General features: G+C 55.0%; 5 protein-coding genes across 5 annotated transcripts; 2 read left to right on the plus strand and 3 right to left on the minus strand.

Moving 5' to 3' along the window:
* Window positions 1–783: 783 nt before the first annotated feature.
* Window positions 784–4,965, plus strand: CkaCkLH20_03937 (5-oxoprolinase; the record flags this gene model as incomplete). The annotated part of the gene is made up of 7 exons (XM_038886656.1): window positions 784–829; window positions 890–1,560; window positions 1,615–2,061; window positions 2,112–3,845; window positions 3,901–4,422; window positions 4,475–4,865; window positions 4,919–4,965. The coding sequence occupies 7 exons, from the start codon at window positions 784–786 to the stop codon at window positions 4,963–4,965; spliced, it is 3,858 nt and encodes a 1,285-aa protein (XP_038747906.1).
* Window positions 4,966–8,658: 3,693 nt separating this feature from the next.
* On the minus strand, window positions 8,659–10,648 carry CkaCkLH20_03938 (uncharacterized protein; the record flags this gene model as incomplete). The annotated part of the gene is made up of 4 exons (XM_038886657.1): window positions 8,659–9,425; window positions 9,482–9,630; window positions 9,693–10,003; window positions 10,061–10,648. 4 exons carry the CDS (start codon window positions 10,646–10,648, stop codon window positions 8,659–8,661), a joined length of 1,815 nt encoding a protein of 604 aa, XP_038747907.1.
* Window positions 10,649–14,623: 3,975 nt separating this feature from the next.
* CkaCkLH20_03939 (uncharacterized protein) lies at window positions 14,624–16,213 on the plus strand (the record flags this gene model as incomplete). The annotated part of the gene is made up of 3 exons (XM_038886658.1): window positions 14,624–14,658; window positions 14,715–15,235; window positions 15,330–16,213. 3 exons carry the CDS (start codon window positions 14,624–14,626, stop codon window positions 16,211–16,213), a joined length of 1,440 nt encoding a protein of 479 aa, XP_038747908.1.
* A 418-nt stretch (window positions 16,214–16,631) lies between these two features.
* Window positions 16,632–17,963, minus strand: CkaCkLH20_03940 (nad dependent epimerase dehydratase family protein; the record flags this gene model as incomplete). The annotated part of the gene is made up of 1 exon (XM_038886659.1): window positions 16,632–17,963. One exon carries the CDS (start codon window positions 17,961–17,963, stop codon window positions 16,632–16,634), a length of 1,332 nt encoding a protein of 443 aa, XP_038747909.1.
* An 886-nt stretch (window positions 17,964–18,849) lies between these two features.
* CkaCkLH20_03941 (uncharacterized protein) lies at window positions 18,850–19,746 on the minus strand (the record flags this gene model as incomplete). The annotated part of the gene is made up of 3 exons (XM_038886660.1): window positions 18,850–18,980; window positions 19,062–19,583; window positions 19,653–19,746. 3 exons carry the CDS (start codon window positions 19,744–19,746, stop codon window positions 18,850–18,852), a joined length of 747 nt encoding a protein of 248 aa, XP_038747910.1.
* Window positions 19,747–21,127: the final 1,381 nt, after the last annotated feature.

Raw genomic sequence — 21,127 nt, forward strand, 5'->3', positions numbered from 1 at the left:
TACCTTCCTGCTTTAGGTCCGACATAATGGAAAAAGAAACGTAACGGTCATCTGCTTCTACGCGAAAAGCCTAGCGCAATGGAAAGTTTGATGCAGGCGATTGAGTCGATGTGTAACTTGAAATGAGCTGAATTTAACGTCCTAATTGACATCACACGTCTTTTAACATGCTTCCCGGCCACCCACCGTTCGGAATGCTGCGTACCACAAGCCGCATGACGGCCTGGCGGCACGAGAATACTACATATCGACGGTGCAGATATCGCCTTCGCCATGACGAGATAATGAGACCCTTGCTGAACCATGACCTTGTGATAGTATGTGATAATCCACGGCACTGTTGCCAAAGCACGATCGTGCATAGAAAGGTGCGTCATCAGCGGCTAGATCAACCGAACTGTCGCCGGTTGCAGATCAAACCGAAAGTCGTTCGGAAAATGAGGGGTCAGGAGCCGACATCTTGGCTTTAATCAAGATATCGGCAGCGGTCACCGAAAGGCCTTTTGTCTTATCTGAGCTGCCTCGGGCCACCAACCCGCTTCTTTCCCTCCGCATTGCCCCCACCGATCGGGGGGCTCCAAGATACCCCAGGCCGGAGACCCGCTCCGGATATCATCGCCGAGTTCGGGCGTTTTGGTTGATTCTAACACACAGAGAGAGAGCCTCGTACTTATCACGTCGGGTGCCATAATATGACCGTATTCCTGGTCAAGATTTCTGAGTATCTGTATTAGTGAAATTGGTAACGTCGAGATCGAATCTTCCATCACCAAATTCGCCAAGATGGGCTCCCTTGGATATACTCAGAAGAAAATCAGAATCGCCATTGGTGAGGCTAGCCCGCGTTCTAATAATCCAATTACATGATCGCTTACTGACTCTCGTAAAGATCGCGGCAGTACTTTCACCGATGTCCACGCCTACATCCCCGGCTCGTCCGAGCCCGAGATGGTCTTCAAACTGTTGTCAGTCGACCCGCGGAACTACAACGACGCCCCGACGGAAGGAATCCGGCGCGTCTTGTCATTCTACCGCGGTACTTCAATTCCGCGCGACGAGCCCTTGGACATTTCCGACGTGGAGTCGATCCGCATGGGTACGACAATCGCGACTAACGCTCTTCTCGAGCGTCAAGGCGAACGTGTCGCGCTTTTGACTACCAAGGGATTTCGCGATCTGCTGGTCATCGGGAATCAGGCGCGACCGCACATCTTCGATCTCAGCATTCACAAACTCCAGAACCTGTACGACACGGTGGTGGAGGTCGACGAGCGGGTGACCATGGAGGAGTTCCTGGAGAACCCCGAGAAGCAGCCGATCGACATCGACAGCGACAACGCGCTGGTTGAGGGTTTGACCGGCGAGCCGGTTCGGATTTTGAAAAGGCCCGACTTGGATATCGTCAGGGCGCAACTCGAGGATCTCCAGGCCCAGGGCATCAACAGCTTGGCGATCTGTTTCATCCATTCCTATCTATACCCGGATCACGAGAGCCAGGTCGCTCAACTTGCTCGGGATATGGGGTTCGACGTCTCCGTCTCATCAGAGCTTCAACCCACGGTACGTCACACTCGACAGAATGCTACGCAAATGGCCTTCTGACTCTGTTTGCAGATCAAGATGGTGTCGAGAGGAAACTCGGCCACCGCCGATGCCTACCTCTCACCCCTGATCAAGCGCTACGTCGAGAACTTCGGCAGCGGTTTCAAGGGCGGGCTGGATGCCGTGGCAGGCAGGCTTCTGTTCATGCAAAGCGACGGCGGTCTCTGCCTGTGGCAGAAGTTCTCCGGGCTGCGTGCGATCTTGTCCGGCCCGGCAGGCGGCGTCATTGGCTTCGCGCGTTCGTGCTACGACACTGACAAGAAGATGCCCGTCATCAGTTTCGATATGGGCGGTACTTCGACGGACGTCAGCCGCTTCTCGGGATCCTATGACCACGTATTCGAGACGGAGACTGCCGAGGTTACGCTCCAAACGCCGCAGCTGGACATCAACACGGTCGCGGCAGGCGGGGGTTCGATTTTGCATTGGAGGAACGGGTTATTTGCCATCGGCCCAGACGTGAGTGCTTCGCTCACGATGAAAGGTGGAAGGTCTCTAACAAAGGACAGTCCGCCGGAGCACACCCGGGACCTGTTTGCTACCGGAAAGGCGGCCCTCTCACGGTCACCGATGCCAACCTGTTCCTAGGCCGCCTCCGCCCTGAATACTTTCCCGCCATATTCGGTCCCGACGAGAACGAGCCTCTCGATTACGAAGCAGCCGCTCGAGCTTTTGAAAATCTCACCATCAAGATCAACGAAGAAGACGGCAAGTCCTTTACCCCGGAAGAGGTCGCGAGCGGCTTCTTGCGGGTGGCCAACGAGAGCATGAGCAGACCGATCCGATCCCTCACCGAGGGTAGAGGCATCCGCACCTCGGAACACGTGCTGGCGACGTTTGGCGGCGCCGGCGGCCAGCACGCCTGCGACGTCGCCGAAGCCCTGGGCATCCGCCAGGTGGTGATCCATCGGTACTCCTCCATTCTTTCGGCATACGGGATGGCCCTGGCAGACTTGACGCACGAGATTCAGCGCCCCAGAGCAGCACAGCTATGCGATATGGGTGATGAACAACTGGCGACGGAGTTCAATACTCTTACACAGGAGGCTGGTGCCACGCTAACCGCCCAAGGGTTTTCAGACCAGCATATCGAATACGAGCTGTACCTCAACCTACGATACCAGGGAACCAACAGCTCCCTGATGATCCGGAAACCGGTCGACTCCTGGGACTTCGCCGGCAAATTCGTCAAGCACCATGAAGAGGAGTTCGGATTCGTGCTTGACCGAGGCATTCTCGTCGAGGACATCCGCGTGCGCGCCCTCGGCAAGACGGCAGGGACCGAGATACCCAGCGTGTCGTCCGTCCTCGCGGGTCTCGTCACGAGCACCGCATCTTCGGAAAAGAGCGTCAAACAGACGAGACTCTACACCGGCGGCAGCTGGCACGAGGTGAACCTCTTCAAGCTCGAAGATCTCGCTCCCGGCGACAAGGTGCGCGGCCCCGCCATCATTCTCGACCAGACGCAGACGATCATGGTTCAGCGTGAATGGTCTGCCGTCGTGCTTCCCCACCATCTCGTGCTGGACCGAGAAGAGTCATCGCAGTCGGGTGGGACCGCCGAGGTTTCGGAGTACAGTGACGCCATCGACCCCATTCAGCTTTCCGTGTTCGGCCACCGGTTCATGAGCATCGCGGAGCAGATGGGGCGCTCGCTCCAGCTGACTTCGGTGTCCATCAACATCAAGGAACGCCTCGACTACTCCTGCGCCATCTTCTCGCCGCAGGGCGGGCTCGTCGCCAACGCGCCGCATATCCCCTGCCATCTCGGAGCGATGAGTTATGCCGTGGCCTATCAAGCCGAAAAGTGGGGGAAGACGCTGCGGCCTGGCGACGTGCTCGTCTCGAACCATCCCGCGGCTGGGGGATCTCATCTTCCGGATATCACCGTCATCTCCCCCGTCATCGACGAAGACACGAATGAGGTTTTGTTTTGGACCGCGTCGCGGGCTCATCATGCCGATATAGGTGGCATCGCGGCGGGGTCGATGCCCCCTCACTCGAAGGAGATCTGGCAGGAGGGCGCCTCGTTCACGTCTTTTAAGCTGGTCAACAACGGAAAGTTTGACGAAGAGGGGCTTTCTGAGATTATGTTGAAGAGACCGGCGTCGTACCCGGGATCATCTGGCACGAGGACGTGGAACGACAACGTCAGCGACCTGAAGGCCCAGATTGCGGCGAATCAGAAGGGCATCAGACTCATCCACGAGTCGATCCGGGAGTACGGACTTGCTACTGTGCAGGTGAGCTATTTCGAGTACTCTTTCTCATGCAAAACATCAGCTGACTTTGACGCAGAAATACATGCTCGGCATCCAGGACAACGCCGAGAAGGTGGTAAGAAACCTTCTCAGGCGGGTCCACGACCAGTTCAGCGGTCTCCCGCTCGAGGCCGAGGACCAGATGGACGACGGGTCGCGACTGGTACTGAAGATCCACATCAACCGCGAGGAGGGCTCTGCCGAGTTCGATTTCACCGGCACCAGCCGCGAGGTATACGGAAACCTCAACGCCCCGAGAGCCATCACGTTCAGCGCAATCATCTACGTCCTGCGGTCGCTGGTCAAAGAAGACATCCCTCTGAACCAGGGCTGTCTTGCGCCAATCAACGTCATTCTTCCCGCCGGCACGATACTGTCTCCTTCTCTGGGGGCGGCGACCGTGGGAGGGAACGTGGAGACGTCGCAACGAGTGACCGACCTCGTGCTGAGGGCTTTCCAGGCCGCCGCAGCCAGCCAAGGCACGTGTAACAACCTGACGTTCGGGTACGGAGGCGAGGTTGTTGACGGGAAGGCGAAGCCGGGCTTTGGGTACTATGAAGTAAGCAGCAACCCGCGGTTTCACGGAGCAAATCTCAACTGACACGTCGGAGACGATTGCAGGCGGAGCCGGCGCCGGTCCGAGCTGGGCCGGCCAGTCCGGCGTCCATGTGCACATGACGAACACCCGAATCACCGACCCGGAGTCCCTCGAGCGGCGGTACCCATGCATTCTGCACGAGTTCGGGATCAGGAGAGGATCCGGTGGTCGTGGTGGGTTTCCCGGCGGCGACGGGTGCGTACGACACATCGAGTTCCGCCGCGACGTGCAAGTGAGCGTCCTCAGCGAGAGACGGTCTGTCCCTCCCTTTGGACTGTGCGGAGGCGAGCCCGGAGCGCCGGGGGAGAATCTCTGGATCCGAAAGGACGAGTTCGGGGTTCGAGAGATCAACCTCGGGGGCAAGAATACGTGCCAGATGAGGAAGGGAGACCACATTATTATCAGTCAGTACCGACCGCGCTTCATCACTCGAACTATGTTAACAATGAGTGTCCAGAGAGTCCAGGCGGAGGAGCGTACGGGAAGTTGGTATTTGCTGGATAGCTATAGGCGCGAGCCAATATTTATTCCTTCTTAGGTGAGTTGTGTCATGAGGAGAGGTGTTGTTTCTCTTCGTTTTTCGTATTCAACCAATTCAACAGCTGATAAGGAGATCGTGGATATTTCAAGCCGGCAAGAACAGGATGACTGAAGTACGAACTCGTTGTTGGTCTCTCGGAACTCGAGAAAACTACCACTTCTCAAGCGCCACTCACCGTTCAGTGCCGGAAAGCGCTGCACATTCTTTTGGTTGAGGGAGTAAATTATCAGTTCAAGCGCCATCAGTACACTTGGATGTGATGCATTACCAACAGCCATGAGAAGGTGCTTGATCTTCGAATCCGTCATGGTCAAAGGCCCATCCCGACGGTTTACTTGACCGCCGAGGAGTTCCCTTCTTTTGCACCCCAGACTCAGTATTAAGAGAACTGGCTGCCTGAAGTCGGATTCTATTAGTTTGCATAATTTCCAGATCTGGCTTTCCACTGCGGAGTCCGGCATCACAGCTTCCGAGGGGGGAGGCAGCACATGGCTTCAGGCCCAGGCCTACCGTAAGTATTCAATCAAGGCAAGGACGGAAGCACAGTCGTGCTGTCTGCCGTTTGTCTTTTCAAGTCACAATCTTCCATTAAAACTGCTTGGAATTCTCTACGCAGCCTCTCTACGGTCACATCAGAAGCTCAGAAGGCCAGCGAACAATAGTGAGAAAACGGAATGGGAATTAGTGAAACATGAGATTAACCTCCAAATTGCTTCGCGCCCTTGAAAACCCCTTTCGCCAGGTTCTTATCTTTCCAATCTTTCCACCGTCGTGCGAGCGTCAATCTATTGACTGTCATGTCTGCAGCCGGCTTTACCTCTTCAAGCTGGGGAACCTTTCCTTCATCCTCGATGACAGCATCGTCAACTGTGCTTACTGTTTCAGTGGTTGTTTTGGATGTTTCTTGCCCTGTGCTTGATGATGCGCCACGACTTGTTGGCTGTGTAGGCGAAGACATCAATGAAACCAGGCTTTCAGCAAGCTCGGTATCTTCCAGATCATCGGTCGTTTCCTCGCCACCAGAGTCCAGCTCAGGATCACCCTTTTCTGGCCATCGGAAAGGAAACAAAGGGCTCCTACCGAATATCACGGCGCCATTTGGCTTCGTTAAATCGGGATGGGTGTTAGCAGGCGACTTTCGAGAGAGGTTCAATGATTGCGGAAGAAGGACTTGGACCCTGTCGCATGAATGCATCCGTTGCCGTCTTTTCCGCTCTTTACCGCAGGCACAGTCCTCGAAGAGTCGGGATGGCCTGTGCCACACGATTCCCGGAGCTAGCTGAGGAGGTTGTGTGCCAGTGTCTCCTCTTTCGTCAAGTATTCTCTTCAAGTCATAGACGCTAACTCCCAAATAGTCTTTGCCTTTTGGCAAGCTTTGCCATTTGGAGCAGTCGCCAATTGAGCCTTCTACTGGAGTGATCAGCTCGCCGAAGCCCTTGCCAAAAAGTGTGACTGCGTTGATGGCTCTGGTGAAGTCGACCCATGACTTCCCAGCCTGTCGGAATTGCTTCAATGAGACCGCGCATGGCGCGATGGGCCTCCTAGTAGCAACCTTCATGAAGCTATAACCTTCTAAGTTGCCTCTTGGTGATAGTCTCACCGGCTTCCCCGGTGAGCTGACTTGCACCTGGTAATCGAGAAGCTGTTCCAGTGACCGCATAATCTCTTCCACACGATGACCGAAACTGCTGTATGACTCGCTTTCCTGGGAGTTCCGGCGAAAAAGAGGCTTTCGTAACTTTTCCATGTCGCATAAAAAGTCCAAAGCGGCCTGAGGACTGGGATCGGTCCCTTGGCCAACGAAGTCGGCTTCTTGACATACATATTGCGCAGCAAAATTCCCTTGGAGGCTATACCTCAACGAGGCACGTGTAAGATGCAGCAAAGCACTGGCGCCATTCGAAAGCCAGGCCCGACAATCTCGGGTATCGTAAAGTACAACATAACTTCCAAGGAGAGCTTCAATGCTCCGTAAGTACGCAATATCTCCGCGGATGATGGTTGTTGACGGGTCTTTCTTGCCAATGGCGAATTCGGTGCCACAAGTGATGGGACCCATTCCCAACTGAAAGATGACTTTTTCCAAAACAAGTTCGGGACTGGTGAAGCCAGGATCTGCCCAAAGTTTGTCATAGTTTGCAGTGGCCGATCCTTTGTTTCGTGTTAGATGTGTGCCTACGGTCTTTTGAAACCAGGACTTACCTATGTTGTGTGATGCATTTGGTGTCCAACCCAGAATATGTCGCGCGCTTCCAAGATCCAGTGCCGAATCGAGTTGAGTCTGGCAATTCTGTGACGATATTCTGTCATCAGTGTAGGGCAACCTATCGCCGTTCTCATTGATAACCAGGTGCCATAACACAATAGCGTCTGTACAAGATTGGGGAACGACTGCTGCGTTGAAGCCCTTCAGGAAGAGTTGGCCGCGAAACGATGTCAGGTAATCAGATCCGAGTAAACTCGCCATGACAGGCAGGGGTATCTCCAGTCCTTCCATGCCCTTTTTGCGGGTCAAGACTGGAAAGCCGTTGGCAACGACGGCTCTTCCAAGAAGGCTGCGCCAGCAGGTACCACGGATGTCTCCCAGCTCTTGTATGTCCAGATCTTCCTCTTGGAATTTCATGACGTAATGAGTGCAGCCAAAATGCTTAATACTGAGAGACGGAAGTGGGCCCACTCGTGGCGCCGGCGATATCGTGGGGGTGATGTAGGTAACTCGATGTGTAGAATTGCCTTCTCGTAACGATGAAGCGAGCCAGGATAGTACAACCGCAACCTCGGAAATCGAATCTGTGGTACCCTTGCATTCTACTGTAACTATCCCAGGCTCTGTCTCAAAAGCCAGAACCGTATCATCAGGTAAGCGAACTAAAAGTCGTCAGTACCGTAGCTCAAAGTGGAAAAGTGACTGATGACGAACCCGATCCTTGTGGCTGATGTATCCATCCATGCGTGTTTGACCGTCGATCCAGAGAAGAAATGAATCCTCGAACCACCGATTCCCCTAAGAGAGGCCAGCACTGCCGGGCGTATTGAAGGCAGGGAAGCAGTTGCAACTCAGTCGACAACCCGCTGAGCGTTAAGGCCCTCTCCAAAGACTGGTAATCCGGGTATTCTTGCTGCTTGCAAAAAGCACGAGGTTTCCAAGGTATCCGAAACAGAACCATTTCTTCTGTTTGGCTATGTGCTGTTTTTCCCGAAGGACGTAGCAAGGCCTCGCGAATCCGGGCAACAGTGGGAGCGTTGCTCCAGCTAATGCGTGATTGTTGCTTTACCATGTAGACCAGCCATGCAAACGCTTCTGACTTTGCGAGTTCGCTTTTGTATTTTGAGAATCCTTCGAAGTTGTCATCCAGGTTGGCTGCGTCTGACTCGTCATTGTCGTCTCCCCAACAGTCATGCGACTCCTCAAAATCATCATACATGGCGCTTCCACCCTCGTCCCATTGTGATACTTTCTCACTAGGGGTTGGAGACTTTGTGTTGCTTCGAAACAGATCTGGTTCTTCTAGGCTCTCAATGCTGGGGCTGGGTAAAATCGGACTGACTCTTCCTGTTGCTGGACTTTCGGCGAGGCGTTCAAATTCGGTCGCAATACGTCTATGACAGGGTTGTGAGCTCGTTCACTGCGGTTATGAGTGCCTCACTTGGAATGCTTACTTGCGGTGGGCCCTGACGAAAGTGCTGATGTACTTTGCATCATCTGTCGGTTCAGCAGCGGCGAGCTTCACAGAAAAGGCTTTTAACAGTGAGAGCATACTCCTCCCAGGACCAGGATTGCAAGCTTCGACATCGAGGTCTGATTTGACAGCATTGTAGAGATGCCCCGCAAACTCGTTGACTCCTTGATCCTTTTCGTCTGGCGTCAAGTTCAATGCCTCATTGTTAGTCATTATTGTTGCATTGTCGTCGAAATCCATGTTCGTTGTTCCTGCGTCCTCGGTGCTTGGGCCATCGCCCCTGGACAATGTATGATACCCTGAGTCCGTAACACCATCGAGCTCTATGTTTTTGGCGTTATCTTGACCAAATAACATGAAAGGTTGCGTAGAACGTGGCCAACATGGCGGCCTATTTCCTGGCAGGTCGCTCCGAATGTTGTCTGTCCTCAAACTAGCGGCCACACTTTTCCACTTCGCCAGGAAAGAAGTGTAGTTGCCTATCTGCGAGGGACCGGTAGCATTCACCAACTCTAGGATAAGTCTACTCAGAGCTTTCGCAACACCGCCTGTTGCCTCGATAGTGCGGTTGTGCCAGCGTTCGGCAACGTCGAAAACCCGAAGCTGTGTGTTGGCAATTCGCTCCTTCTTGTAAGCAATGCGGCCTGTTTCACCGAACACCGACCAAATGAGAGCTTCGCTCAATATGGCACCAAAGTCCTGGAGGTCGCCCACAATAGTGCGAGAAGTGTCGACTCCGGGTACTTTACTCACGTCAGCGCTTTCTTGATTCAAAACGGCAAGAAGCATTCATGCCTACCCGTGCCATGCGATTCGCGCTGCGCATAGTTAACTCGTTCGCTGAAATACGATGACCCCATATCTGCGAATTTGAAAGAAGCGCCGTTGGCATCCTTTGAGACATTGCCGCAGATCATAACGCTCTGTGGTCTGACGAACCCGTGGGATCTAAAACAATAGTGAGTATCGTATTTTCTAAAGCAATCGAAACCGAGCATCACCCGGCGTACCCTTTCAGCTTTTCGCGAGCGGCGAGTTTATGAATTGCGGATAATCCATCCAACAAACCGAAGATCCTTGTCCAAAATCGCTCGCGCTGCCAGTCATTCACTGGCGGTCTATCTTCCTCAAAAGTCGAGCGAAGTGTGCCTCCTGGAGCATACTCCAATACCAACGTATTGCGCCCACATAATTCGAAAGACTCGTAGCATGTTTTGATACTTGCAACTGTGCTAGATTGAACCTGCGCGTACGCACTCCGCTCGGCCTCGTGGAGCTTCTTCGCATGTTCATTCCCTTCATGGTATTCTTTCAAAACGACCTCGAGTCGCATTGTCAGCCTCGCATGACTTTCAGAATGAGGCTTTTGTCAACTTACAGTGTCTGCGGGTCGCCCACAAAGAGGATGCAGCTCAGCCTTGTAGATAGTAGCAAGTCCATGGGTTTGGTAGCTGTGTTCGCTCACATTCAACCTTACTTTCCGCAGAATGGGAAGAATGATGTCAGGCTGGAGGTTTAAATGTCTTGGTATGTGACCAGAGCCGTTGTCGAAAGAAAAAGGGCAAAACTGCCACTGCAGTTTGATAAACTCCGGGAGTATAGCCTCCAGCTGTGGATCGATGTTCTGGTAATCCTCCGGTGTGGTTAAGGGAAGCTTTTGATCGTTGAGCTTTGCGTGAGTGAAGTGCCCAAATGTTTCATGTCGCCGAAGAAGAACGAGAACGGAGAAGACCGCGAGGTAATCCTCGACAGCAGCACCATTCCAAGACTCCGTCTGAATCCCAGGCACTTTCGACAGAACATGGCTGAGCTTTTCTGTGCTCCAAAACTCAGCTAGAGCAGGCTGTGGAATAAAAGATCGTCGCTTATCATGGTAATCAATGCCGAAGCAGTTATGAAGGTTAATGTAGTCCTTGACAAAAGTTTCGAACTCGCCTGCCACGTCTTCTTCAAGTGAGACCACCATTGTAGGAGTGCTACAATCTTATCGGTGAGACATCGAAAACATGATTGACAGAAGATCTTGGGAGAAGAGTGTCTACAGGGATTTCGCAATTTAAGGGGAATCAATGATGCGCGACCATCAGTGCTTCTCTACTCCTACATTTACTCAGCCGATGTGGGCTGTGTCAAACATTCATACCATGCACACAGCACGACATGATGGACGATTCGGGCTAGTGGGACTTCATCGAGTCTAATCACATTGTGACTCTTCACACCCTCTTCTAAATGGATGCGAATGTCATGCACCTATTCAAGGCAGATTTGCTGACTTGCAGCTCAGCCTGCTTGACGTGCGGGCAAACTGACCCCAAAGTGTACGGTGATCTGCTACTAGTTCGGTGGTTCATCCGTTCTAAGAATTACAAGACATCCAATATATTGGTATCCATCCGTTTCCATCGCGCTGCTCTTCGGCTCCAGTCACTTCTGAAGTGCTACTCGGAAGACATAAGTCTCATGAACTTTGTCCGGTTGTAATGGAATGCGCGTCTAGTTCTGGTCCAAGACTCCATGTGCGGAAGGTAGTACCTTGAAGATGGTTTGCCGCTCCACCCCCGCCCCGTTTGAAGAGCCATACGATTTGCCACCAGCAGGTCACGTACGCAGCCCTTTTCCAATTGAAGGCCTAATTTATTATCATTGGTTACCTATTGCAGCATTTGGGGCTTTTCGGGAGAGTGGCTGCAGTATGTCGCAGGTGATTGGCCTGTGAAGTACGTCCTTATGAGATAATAGCTGGCGGGGGGCAGCTATCGTAACGCCGCAAGCCACGAATTGGCTACACTGCATAGACGACGTGGAGCATCAAGGCAAGCTTGTTGAACACCTGGAAGTAATCCCTGCAGCCTTATCACGTGGCACTTTCATGTATTGCTGCCCAGTGAGCTGCAAACAATCATAAGGGTAGAGCCTGGCCCTTGAGCCCTGCGAACCATGTGCGGAATACTGCACAGTTTTTAACGTGAGGCGATCACAGTTGAGGTGCTCAGGACGGAGGCTGCACCACGCTTGCCGTCCCGGACAGCGTCGTACAAGGCGAGTTGCGGCGGTAGACGCACGAATCACCACGACTGACACCATTTGCTAGCATCAACGGTGTACCTTACACGGCGGGACTTGTCCATCCAGATCCCCACAGCCTCTCGTACACCGCTGGTTTTATTAGTCGACATGTAAGGCGTAATTGGACGGCTTAGCATCAATAGTGCTGGGCATTTTTGGAACCGAGCCTTATCGACTGGGATCACTTGAAAACATGAACTCAGTATCATTTCGTACTTAATTATGGATTGGACAAGTACCTGCATATTGTTTGTAGTATATGTAGTTACCATGTATGTTCGCTATTGGGACAACGTTCTTTTGATCAAGGCTGTCAGATTAGCGTATCGAAACGCTTGTTGTCATCAACAAAAGTGAGGTCGAGAGTGAAGATTTACACGTTCACAATTGTGCTCACGACTGTGCTTCTAGCTGGACTTAGCAAATAAAAGAAGGGAAAAACTTGAGCATATTCATTCGACTTTGGTCACTGAGCTTAGTTACCTAACTTCGATGTTATACTCAATGAGCCGGACTTTCAGAGAGACTAGAAGCACGCAAGATATGAGAACTTTCCGCAATCCATGACGAAAATCGGCCCATTTGTATAGCGTGCACAGTCTAGCAGAACTTGTGATATGGTTTGTCTGCAGTACGTACATAGACTCTATCAATTCATCCCAATTAATCATACGTCCAACAGCGTGACAATCCTCGCAAACTTTCTGCGTGGTGACTTGAAGTCAGTTCTTCGAGAAGCAATGAACGCAGAGTGATTAAAGCTTTGATGTCGACATCGAAGACTGCCACGTTGGAGATGAGATGACTTCGCAGGGGCCCCGGTACGGCGATGAATTGACTCGCGGGAGCATTTAGAGTTGTCTCTGCGACATATTAAACGTACCCACTTGGTGCAAAGCCCCCTTTAAGCTTGCAAGGCCAAGCTTTGATCCGACGGACTTTCCAAATAGGCGTGTAAGAGATACACAAGGAAAGGAGAAACCAAAGCACCGAGGAAGCCGTGTCCGCGACTCAAGTTTATGGCCCAGGCCCTGTACCGCGTACAGGAGAAGGGGTTCTGATGAACAGAGCCTCACGGGGGCTGAGCCTTACGGTTATTGATCACCCTCCCCTTCATTCAACGGTCGAGCACAGCCCGTCGCCGACTCGTGTCTACCCAGCTCGCCAAGACAATCGGTTCCCGGCACCACGACGGTGACGAGCAACGAGCCATTCGATGATACCCAATTCATGATTAGATTTTCTTGGACAACCAAAGGTCAAGTCACGAGCACGGTCGAGGCGCAAAAAGGAAGCACACATCTCGAACAGGAGAAGGAGTCGAGACCAAGGGGAGTTTGTTCGAACTTGATTGGGTGGAGATCAGTGTGGACCTCTCCGTTGATTAAAGGCTGGTTTGAGCTTTTGCGCGCTGGGCAGTGGGCAGAGAGAAGGTTGTGGTTCTCCCGATCGAGTGCCTGTCAAAGAAACCTTGGCGTTTGTAGGATTGAGCAAATGGCTGGGGGAGTTCAAGACTTTCAGACCATTTGGAATTTGCTGTAGTCCCAAATCAACACATTGAAGACGTTTTGGGAGGCTTGCCTCTGAGACTGATTGGCGGAAGATGAAAACGCCCCGTAGAGGCCCCGGCACCCCCGTCACCAAGAAAAGAATCAAGACGGAATAGCCGATCTGATCTTCTCAAGCGCTGACGGCCACGGCGCAGGCGGGGAGAGGGCATTCTGAAACTGTACGACTCTCACCTTTGGGCGATCAACCCTGGGTCGAGAAGAATGTCACATCTACTATGTAGGATAGCTGGCTTCGATTGACTGCACCGGGGCCCCACTTTATGGAACCCCCTGGATAATTGCGGGTCCCTTCCTCCGGCCGGGCCGCCCACTTCGGCACCATCGTTAGAACGAATCGGAGGCCCGGGAACGCGGCGAAAGCGGGTCGGCTTGGCGGGGCAGACTGGGGCCCTCCCCAGCCAGTTCAACGTCGCACCAGTCCGTTTTGGGAATGCTTGGCCAGAAAAGTCTGAAACTGTGAAACACCAACGTCCAGCACCTGCAGCCGGCCTCGCGTTTTCTTGCCCTTCCAAGTCCACACATCACCTGCGGACCTCGCGTCCTGTAACCCTCATCGCTCCGCTCCAACCTTCCTCTCGTTTCCGCTTGCACCTCGATGCGACACAGAGCGGAGGAGCGGAGCAGCACCACCACCACGCCAGCACGCCAGCAAGATTGATCCCAAGTCGTGAAGGATGGTTCGCAGCAGGCGCTTCCTGACGCAATGACAGACAGCGGGCTGCACGGGCACACGACCATTACGAGCCAGTACGACAGGACGTGACAGGGGAACCGAAAGACGAGACCAACCGGCGGTTTTGGGCAGCGCAAGGAACACTCTAGACGTCGCCCCTGGTCGAATCGAAAGAATCGTTGGCGCCCTCCAGCGTTCCTGTTACAGAGAGTGTTCGCCTTACGTTATACATACGGCCACTTACTTCGCCTCCGACTTACGACATCCTCGCTCTTCCCTCCCTCGTTCTCGATCTCTGCATCGAAACAAAGGGACGTCACTCCCTTCTCGACCCGTCAACCCCCCTCCTGTCGACACATGGCCAAGATGATGTGAAGCTTCCTATTCGACCTCAAGCTTCTCGTTTTCTCTTAGCCTCTCTTCTCTTCACCGGGCGGTGCCCATTAACTTTCTTTCATTCTGTCACTACAGCTGGGCTGCTTCCGTCCGTCTCACGACGAACTACTCACCCCCACTTCTCGCCTTTTTATCTCGACTCTTTTTCTCGATTGTCGACTTGACATAATTGTCAATTCCGTGATTGACGCATTGGGACCTTTTTTCAACATCGGCTTGGCATTGTAACAAGATGGAGCCCGCAGCACCGAGGAGCTTTCTGAGGAGGTATGACTGACGGAGAGAGGCACGGCTCACATTTCGGTATACTAATGAGAGAGTAGGCGTCTCATCCGCCGTCCGCGCTTCCAGAGAGACGACTTGCGCATCGAGATTCGAGACGACTCGTCGGACAGCGAAGACTCGCCTTCACCAAATCACTCATCTTTCCCGCCCGGCGTGAGCAAGACGCACTCGCCAAAGTCGCCAAAGACCACCCTCCCGCCGGCACCGCCGCCGCCGCCTCCGGTCCTCGCTCCCGCGAGGCCCACCGAGACCGAGACCGAAACGACGACGACCACTTCGTCTTCCAGGCCGTCGGTCCAGCCCGCCGCTCCGTCCCGTGCCCCGTCCCGCGAGCAGCCCCGGCCTACCACCTTTCCTACTGTCACCAGCACCGAGTCGTCGTCGTCGAGTACTACTCGCAGCTTTCCTACTGCTCTGCCGAACAGCTTTTCAACCACCACCAACCCAGCCACCGCCCCGACCGGAGGCACTACGAGAGGCGGCAACGAGGCAGGTCTTGGTAACGACAGGTCTGATGAGGTGGGATGGACGCCCACCGCCATCGCCTTTGGAACCATTGGTATGTCTTTCTGCTATTCGGAATTTCAACGTTCTCAGCCTCATCCCAAGTTTCCTGGCCCATTTCACGCAACGGCGACTAACATGAAAATCAGCTATCGCCGCGTTGTTCCTGGTCATAGGATGGGGGCTCTGGTGGTTCCTCAAATACCGCAAACGCAGACAAGCAAGAAAAATGTACGAACGTTCCATGTCACCAGACGGAAACCACTGGAACCCCACGTCCACCTTTTCCGCCCCGACCCAGCCTGCCCGCCGCGCCCCCTCAAGCATCATGGCCGAACTCATGGGCGCCGCCTACGCCGCCGAGAACGGCAACGCCGGCCACCCCGACCGCAACTCCCTCACGCCGCAGGGCTACCTCGACGAGAAGCGACACGACCCGGCCCGCCAGCTCCCCATCCTCGAGCCCGCCCCCGTCCACCAGCCCAACGTCCGCAACTCCATCGCCAGCTGGATCCGCCGCCACCACCCGCTCAAGCTGAACCCCCTCTCCGGCCGCAGCAGCATCTACTCCAACCGCACCATCGGCGCCAGCGCCCAGAGCGTCAACGCGCCTCCGGTACCCGCCGTCCCCGACGCCTACCGCCCCTCCAGTCAACAGTCCGGTCCGGCTCCTCCCCCGCAGCAGCCGAACACCAACCGGTACACCGCGTCGAGCCGGTACGGCACCGAGAGCCGGGCCGACACCAACTCGATCCTCTCGTTCTACGAAAACCAGCAGCCGCCGCAGCAGCCCGCACAGGGAAAGCCTCCGCAGCCTCTCTGGCTGGAGACGCCTCCGCCCCTGATGCACGGCGATCGCGGACGCGGGGTGTCCATGGCACCCACCGAGGCCACGACGAGGACCGAGAGTACCTGGCGCAGCTGGGGCGGCGGCGTGACGCAGCCCCGACAGCACGCGCAGCAGCAGCCACCGCCCGAGACGCCTCGGCGGGGATGGATTGAGAAGTGCATCAGGTTTGGGGGTCTCAAATAATGGGTTGTACACATACTGAACATATCCGGGCGAAGCCTTACCCGCGTCTACCATCTGACTTGAGACGATGAGGGCTGGGGAAACTCGCCAATGTCTGCGCGTAACAGCTGGCTGCTTTGCTTATACCAACGAGCTCTCTCATACCATAGTGTTAAATGATGTTTCCCGTGTGCATATTCTTTTACAACGAACAAAATCAAACGTACATAGATCGATTAGATCACAATCGAGATCCCCAAGAACCTGTTCCCAATCACGTCCCGATCATGTCACACCGTGTTACATCTCGATGCGGTGTCACCACCATAAAACTGTCAGACTCGGTCGAGCCAGTCACAACCACCAAACGCTAAGCGAAGAGAATCACAAGCACAAGCGAGGTAGATCAGAAAAAAACTCCTATTTCAACGTCAAGTCTCTACTTCGTGTCAGCAATACAAGCCGCAATGGTAGCCCCGCGCCGCCCGCTCAACGCAGCCCTCAACTCCGTCTCGAAATCCCTCTCCCACGCCTCATCCAACCGCGTCGGCCTCCACCCGAGCCTCTCCCTCGCCACGGTCCCCTTCGTCTTCCGGTGTCCGCCCCAGCCCGTCTCCGCCACCGACGCGTTCCCCGCCGTCGTCACCGCCGCCTCCTCAATCGTCAGCGTCCGCACCTCCTTCCCCCGCGGACCGCCCGGCTTCGGCAGGTTCCTCGTCGCGAACGCCACGTCGAGACACTTCCTGGCAATGTCCGCCGTCAGGGTCCGTCCGGCGGTCGGGAAGACGATGCCCGCCCGTCCCGTGGGTACGTTCGCCCCGTCGCGCTGCAGGACGTCGAGCACGCAGAGCACGTACAGGTCCGCGAGGTCGGCCACGTGGACCCGGTCCATCACCCCGGAGCCGTCGCCGACCGTGAACCCGTACCCGCGCCCGAGCACGAAGCCCATCATGATGGGAATCATCAGCCCCGCCGTCTGGAACAGCCCCGTCCCGGTGCCGAAGATGCAGGGCGCCTGGATGCTCGCGGCTTGCACGCCGAGCTCCTCCGCCGTGCGCAGCACCGCGAGCTCCGCGGCGCGCTGGGGGTACCAATCACGCTTATTCTCCTCCTCCTCGAAGGCGAAGACGGCCTCGGCGTTTGCGTCCTCGTACTCGACGTCCGGGCGCGGCGTGCCGGTGACGGGCTTGTCGGCGATGTTGGAGCAGCCCGATGTGTGGAGCATCCAGACCGGCGTCTTGGTGCGCGCCTTGCGCAGGGCGAGGCCGCGGACGAGGGCTTCCGCGGAGGGGGGGTGGAAGCCGGAGCCGGCGTTGACGACGACGTCGTGGGCGGAGGCGAGGCGGGTTATGGTGGGGATGTCGTCGAGGGACGTGATGGGGACGGGGTGCACGCGGGGGCCGTAGGTTGCGGTGAGCTTCGCGAGGCGGTCTGGTGCGCCGCGGAGGGGGAGGGTGATGGGGTTCGAGGGGGTGATGGTGGTGGTCAGGGAGGGGTGGGAGAGGAGGGCGTGGAGGACGGAGCCGCCGACGTAGCCGGTCGCGCCGGTGAGGAGGATTCTGGGCTTTGGCTTGTCTTGGGGGATGGGGGTTGGGAATGGTTCGAGGGCTTTGTCTGAGAAGAGGAGTTTCTCTATTGAAGACCGGTACTGCTTCGCGAGCCGGGTGACGAAGCTGCCGCTCAGGAGGTATACGAGGAGGTGCAAGAGAAGGGGTGCGAGGGCAGCCTGCGCCAACAAGGCCATGGTCTGCTCAGTGTTCTGGGAAAACATGGCGTGTCTCGGTCCAAAGATTATCTCACAGGTACGTTGTTCAAAACGAGGAAGAAGCTGCTTGAGACCAGAGTCCTCTCCTCTACCGTCTCTCTCGAGAGCGAGACCTCCCGTTTTATCCTCACCAGGCCGAACCCTCTCCTCACCCATCTCTTTCACACCCAAACCAGCACACAACCAACGGCCCGCAGACCAGACCAGCCCTCCCATCTCATCTGCCACCCCCAATAACACGACGATCTTGCTTCCACACCTTTCACTGACAGGAACAAAAAGTCGAACAGCCGGGGCCGGCCCCCATCTCCGCCCGCTACTGCGGGGCCTTCCAAGGGGCCCCACTCGCCATCAAGCGGACACCCGAGAGCTAGACCCGACCGGGGCCCTCGACGCAGGTAGGGACCCGGCACCCGGCAGCCGCGACGGCCAATAGTGCGGATACGCGCCATCTCGTCACTGTGTTCGCCGTGCGGGATTCGCGGGATGCGAGGTGACGAGACTGTGGGCTTCCGAGGGACTTTATGGTTCTGGCAGATGCTGTCATCAGCGCAGCGAGATCATACGAGAGAGGACGTTTGACAGAAGTGAGTTGGTCTGGGCCCGGCTTGGGAGATGTGACGATCATCGCCCTTCTTTCGACGGGTGATGGAGTTGCAGTGTTGCGGGCGGTTATACCGGGGCGGGCCCAAGCTGAAAATGTTCATGTTGGTTCCCCGGCCCCCGACCAACCTCGATATATCTTGTGTGTTGGGGAACGACACCTGCGCCGCCCCCAATCACGTTGGAGACGCAACACGCCGGCAAAGTCACATTCGGGGCCGTTCTGAAAAAAAAAAGAAAAGTTTTCTTTGACATGTCCAGTTCTGCATTATCTACTTCCGGTCTGGGGTTACAAGCCAATCTTGGCCGCGAGATAATGCACGGCTACCTTGGTGGTCAGGCCCAGGATGCCAGTGGCCGGGATCTTGTCGTCGTCGGACCTCCTCGTCCAGCCGAGCTCGAAGGGGAGTCTTTCATTTTCTGTGTTCGAGAAGTACCGCCCCGGTCAGTAAATCGACTGCTCACATCCCACACACGGCATCATCATAAAAGAAAACTCACCAAAGAAGTACTCCACCCACGTCCTGTTCGCATTCCCGTCGTCGTAATCCCCAAACAGGCCCAGGTACATGGCCGTCTGGCCCAGCGAGTTCGTGTACCCGTCGAGCGGGAGGTGATACTCCGGGTTGACCTTCTTCGCGCTCTCCTGCCGCGCCACGAGCGCCCTCGCCGCGTCGGCGATCGAGATCGTCGCGCTCGGCCAGTGCGACTTGGTCTCGTCGAAGATGGTCTGGTTGAAGGACCAGTTGTCCCCGGAGAACAAATCCGCGCGGCTCAGCGAGGCGTCGTGCTCGATCAGGTCGTGCTTGTTCAGGTCGTCGAGGTGGAACGTGGCCTTGTCCCCCGTCGACGAGGCCTCGAGCGCCTTGTTGCCCTGCAGCCGGAAGAAGAGCTTGGCGTCCTCGCGCAGGTTCAGGCCCGCGTGCATGCCCTCGATCAGCGCGTCGACGGAGATGTCGCGGCCGGTGCGCGGGAGGTAGCCGTGGTTCGCGAGGGAGTTGAGGAGGGGGCAGGGGGCGCGGCCTGGTTTGTGCCATGTTAGTCGGGAACGGTTCGATTATTCCTAGGCGCGCTTCCGAGTAGTTTACGTACGGTCGTCGGCGCCGGGTGCCTGCCACGCGTGTTGCGCATCCTGGCCGAGAGCCGGAGTCGTAAAGAGAGCGAGAGACAGGACGGCGACGCGCATTTTTGCGGCTGTGGTAAAAATGAATGACTGGTAGTTAGAACAACGAAAGAAAGAGAGAGAGAGCGCGTGCTGCTTTCGGAAAGATCGACGAGACCATCGCAAATGCGAGCGGGTGTTAGATATGCTTTTTCAATCCCCCTTCTCGATCGGCGGACTCTCCGATCTTGGGAACCGGGGGCTGATGCCTGTTCTGGCGCGATCAGCCCGGGGACCCCGAGCCGGCGGACGGCCGAAAGTGGGTCGACACCCCGTATTCTGGGAAATTGCTGCAACTTAAATTGAGTGGACGGGGCTCTCGGCGCGCGCGCCCATTCAGACGCTGCGGATTAGAAATGGTTGAGATGGAGCGGGGTACTACTACCTGCTTGATTGGGATTTTATGCCTTGGTTTATTATAGAAACGGGGAAATGGGATCGGGTTTTTGGGAAGGTGCCGAAGGAGTCGTTGGCGCGTTCGTCCGTTTTAGGGGTGATGAGGGTGGTCTTAAGACTGGTGTTAAGAAACACTCGGCCCCGAACGCGGATTGAAAAGTCCGTCGACTGCTCCTTTTCCTTGGTCATGACTCCATTTGTCCAGAGGAAACCAAATCGAGCTCATGCAAACTTTCAAGAATGGAAAAGAACAGTCTTCGGCACTCGACATAGTCAGAAAATGCCGTTGGTGAGTTCAATGGCTCATGCAAAGATTCTGCTTACTATCACACAACACTGCGTACTAGCATGGGTCAGAGAGGCTATTAATACCTTACATTTTACTGTTTTTTATACTAGGTAGATGCAATAGCTGCGCAAAGCGCCAGCTACACAATAAATTAAACTGCTGTTGACGTGGTTCGCAAGGCCTGTCGCAAGAAAACGCAACCATGCTTAGAGCAACGGCAAGTTGAGGATGACTCAAGTCGGCAGTTACCAACGGTAACCTTCTTGTGATCCCCGGGCTTCGATCTGCATCATAGGATTTGGAAACCATCGTTTCGCTGAAAACCACCTTCTGCGCACCAAAATTAATTGGGAGCAAGCAGTACTTGGACGAATGTAAGTAATGCACATCCAGAAAAAGGTGTGCTCATCGCGTGCCAGAGGGAAAAGGAGTTATCTCATGTAATGCCTTGGGGAATACCTTTCTACATCGAACATAACATAAGTGCAAACACCGAGCACTCAATACAATGAGAATTTATAAGCCCATGGATACATGTAAAGTCTCCCAGCAAAGTTTTCAGCCTATCGATGTTCAGTTTCCGAGAACGAAGTGTCTCTGTTCGTGGACGATAGGAGGCCCTTCTCTCTATCACACATGAATTGCTGCCGACTATTGCAGTGTGACGCGCATTACAATACAGCAACCCTGCTATGATTACTTTTTGCTCTACTCGATATC

Source organism: Colletotrichum karsti (assembly GCF_011947395.1).
Source record: "Colletotrichum karsti strain CkLH20 chromosome Unknown Scaffold10, whole genome shotgun sequence".
NCBI lineage: Eukaryota > Fungi > Ascomycota > Sordariomycetes > Glomerellales > Glomerellaceae > Colletotrichum > Colletotrichum karsti.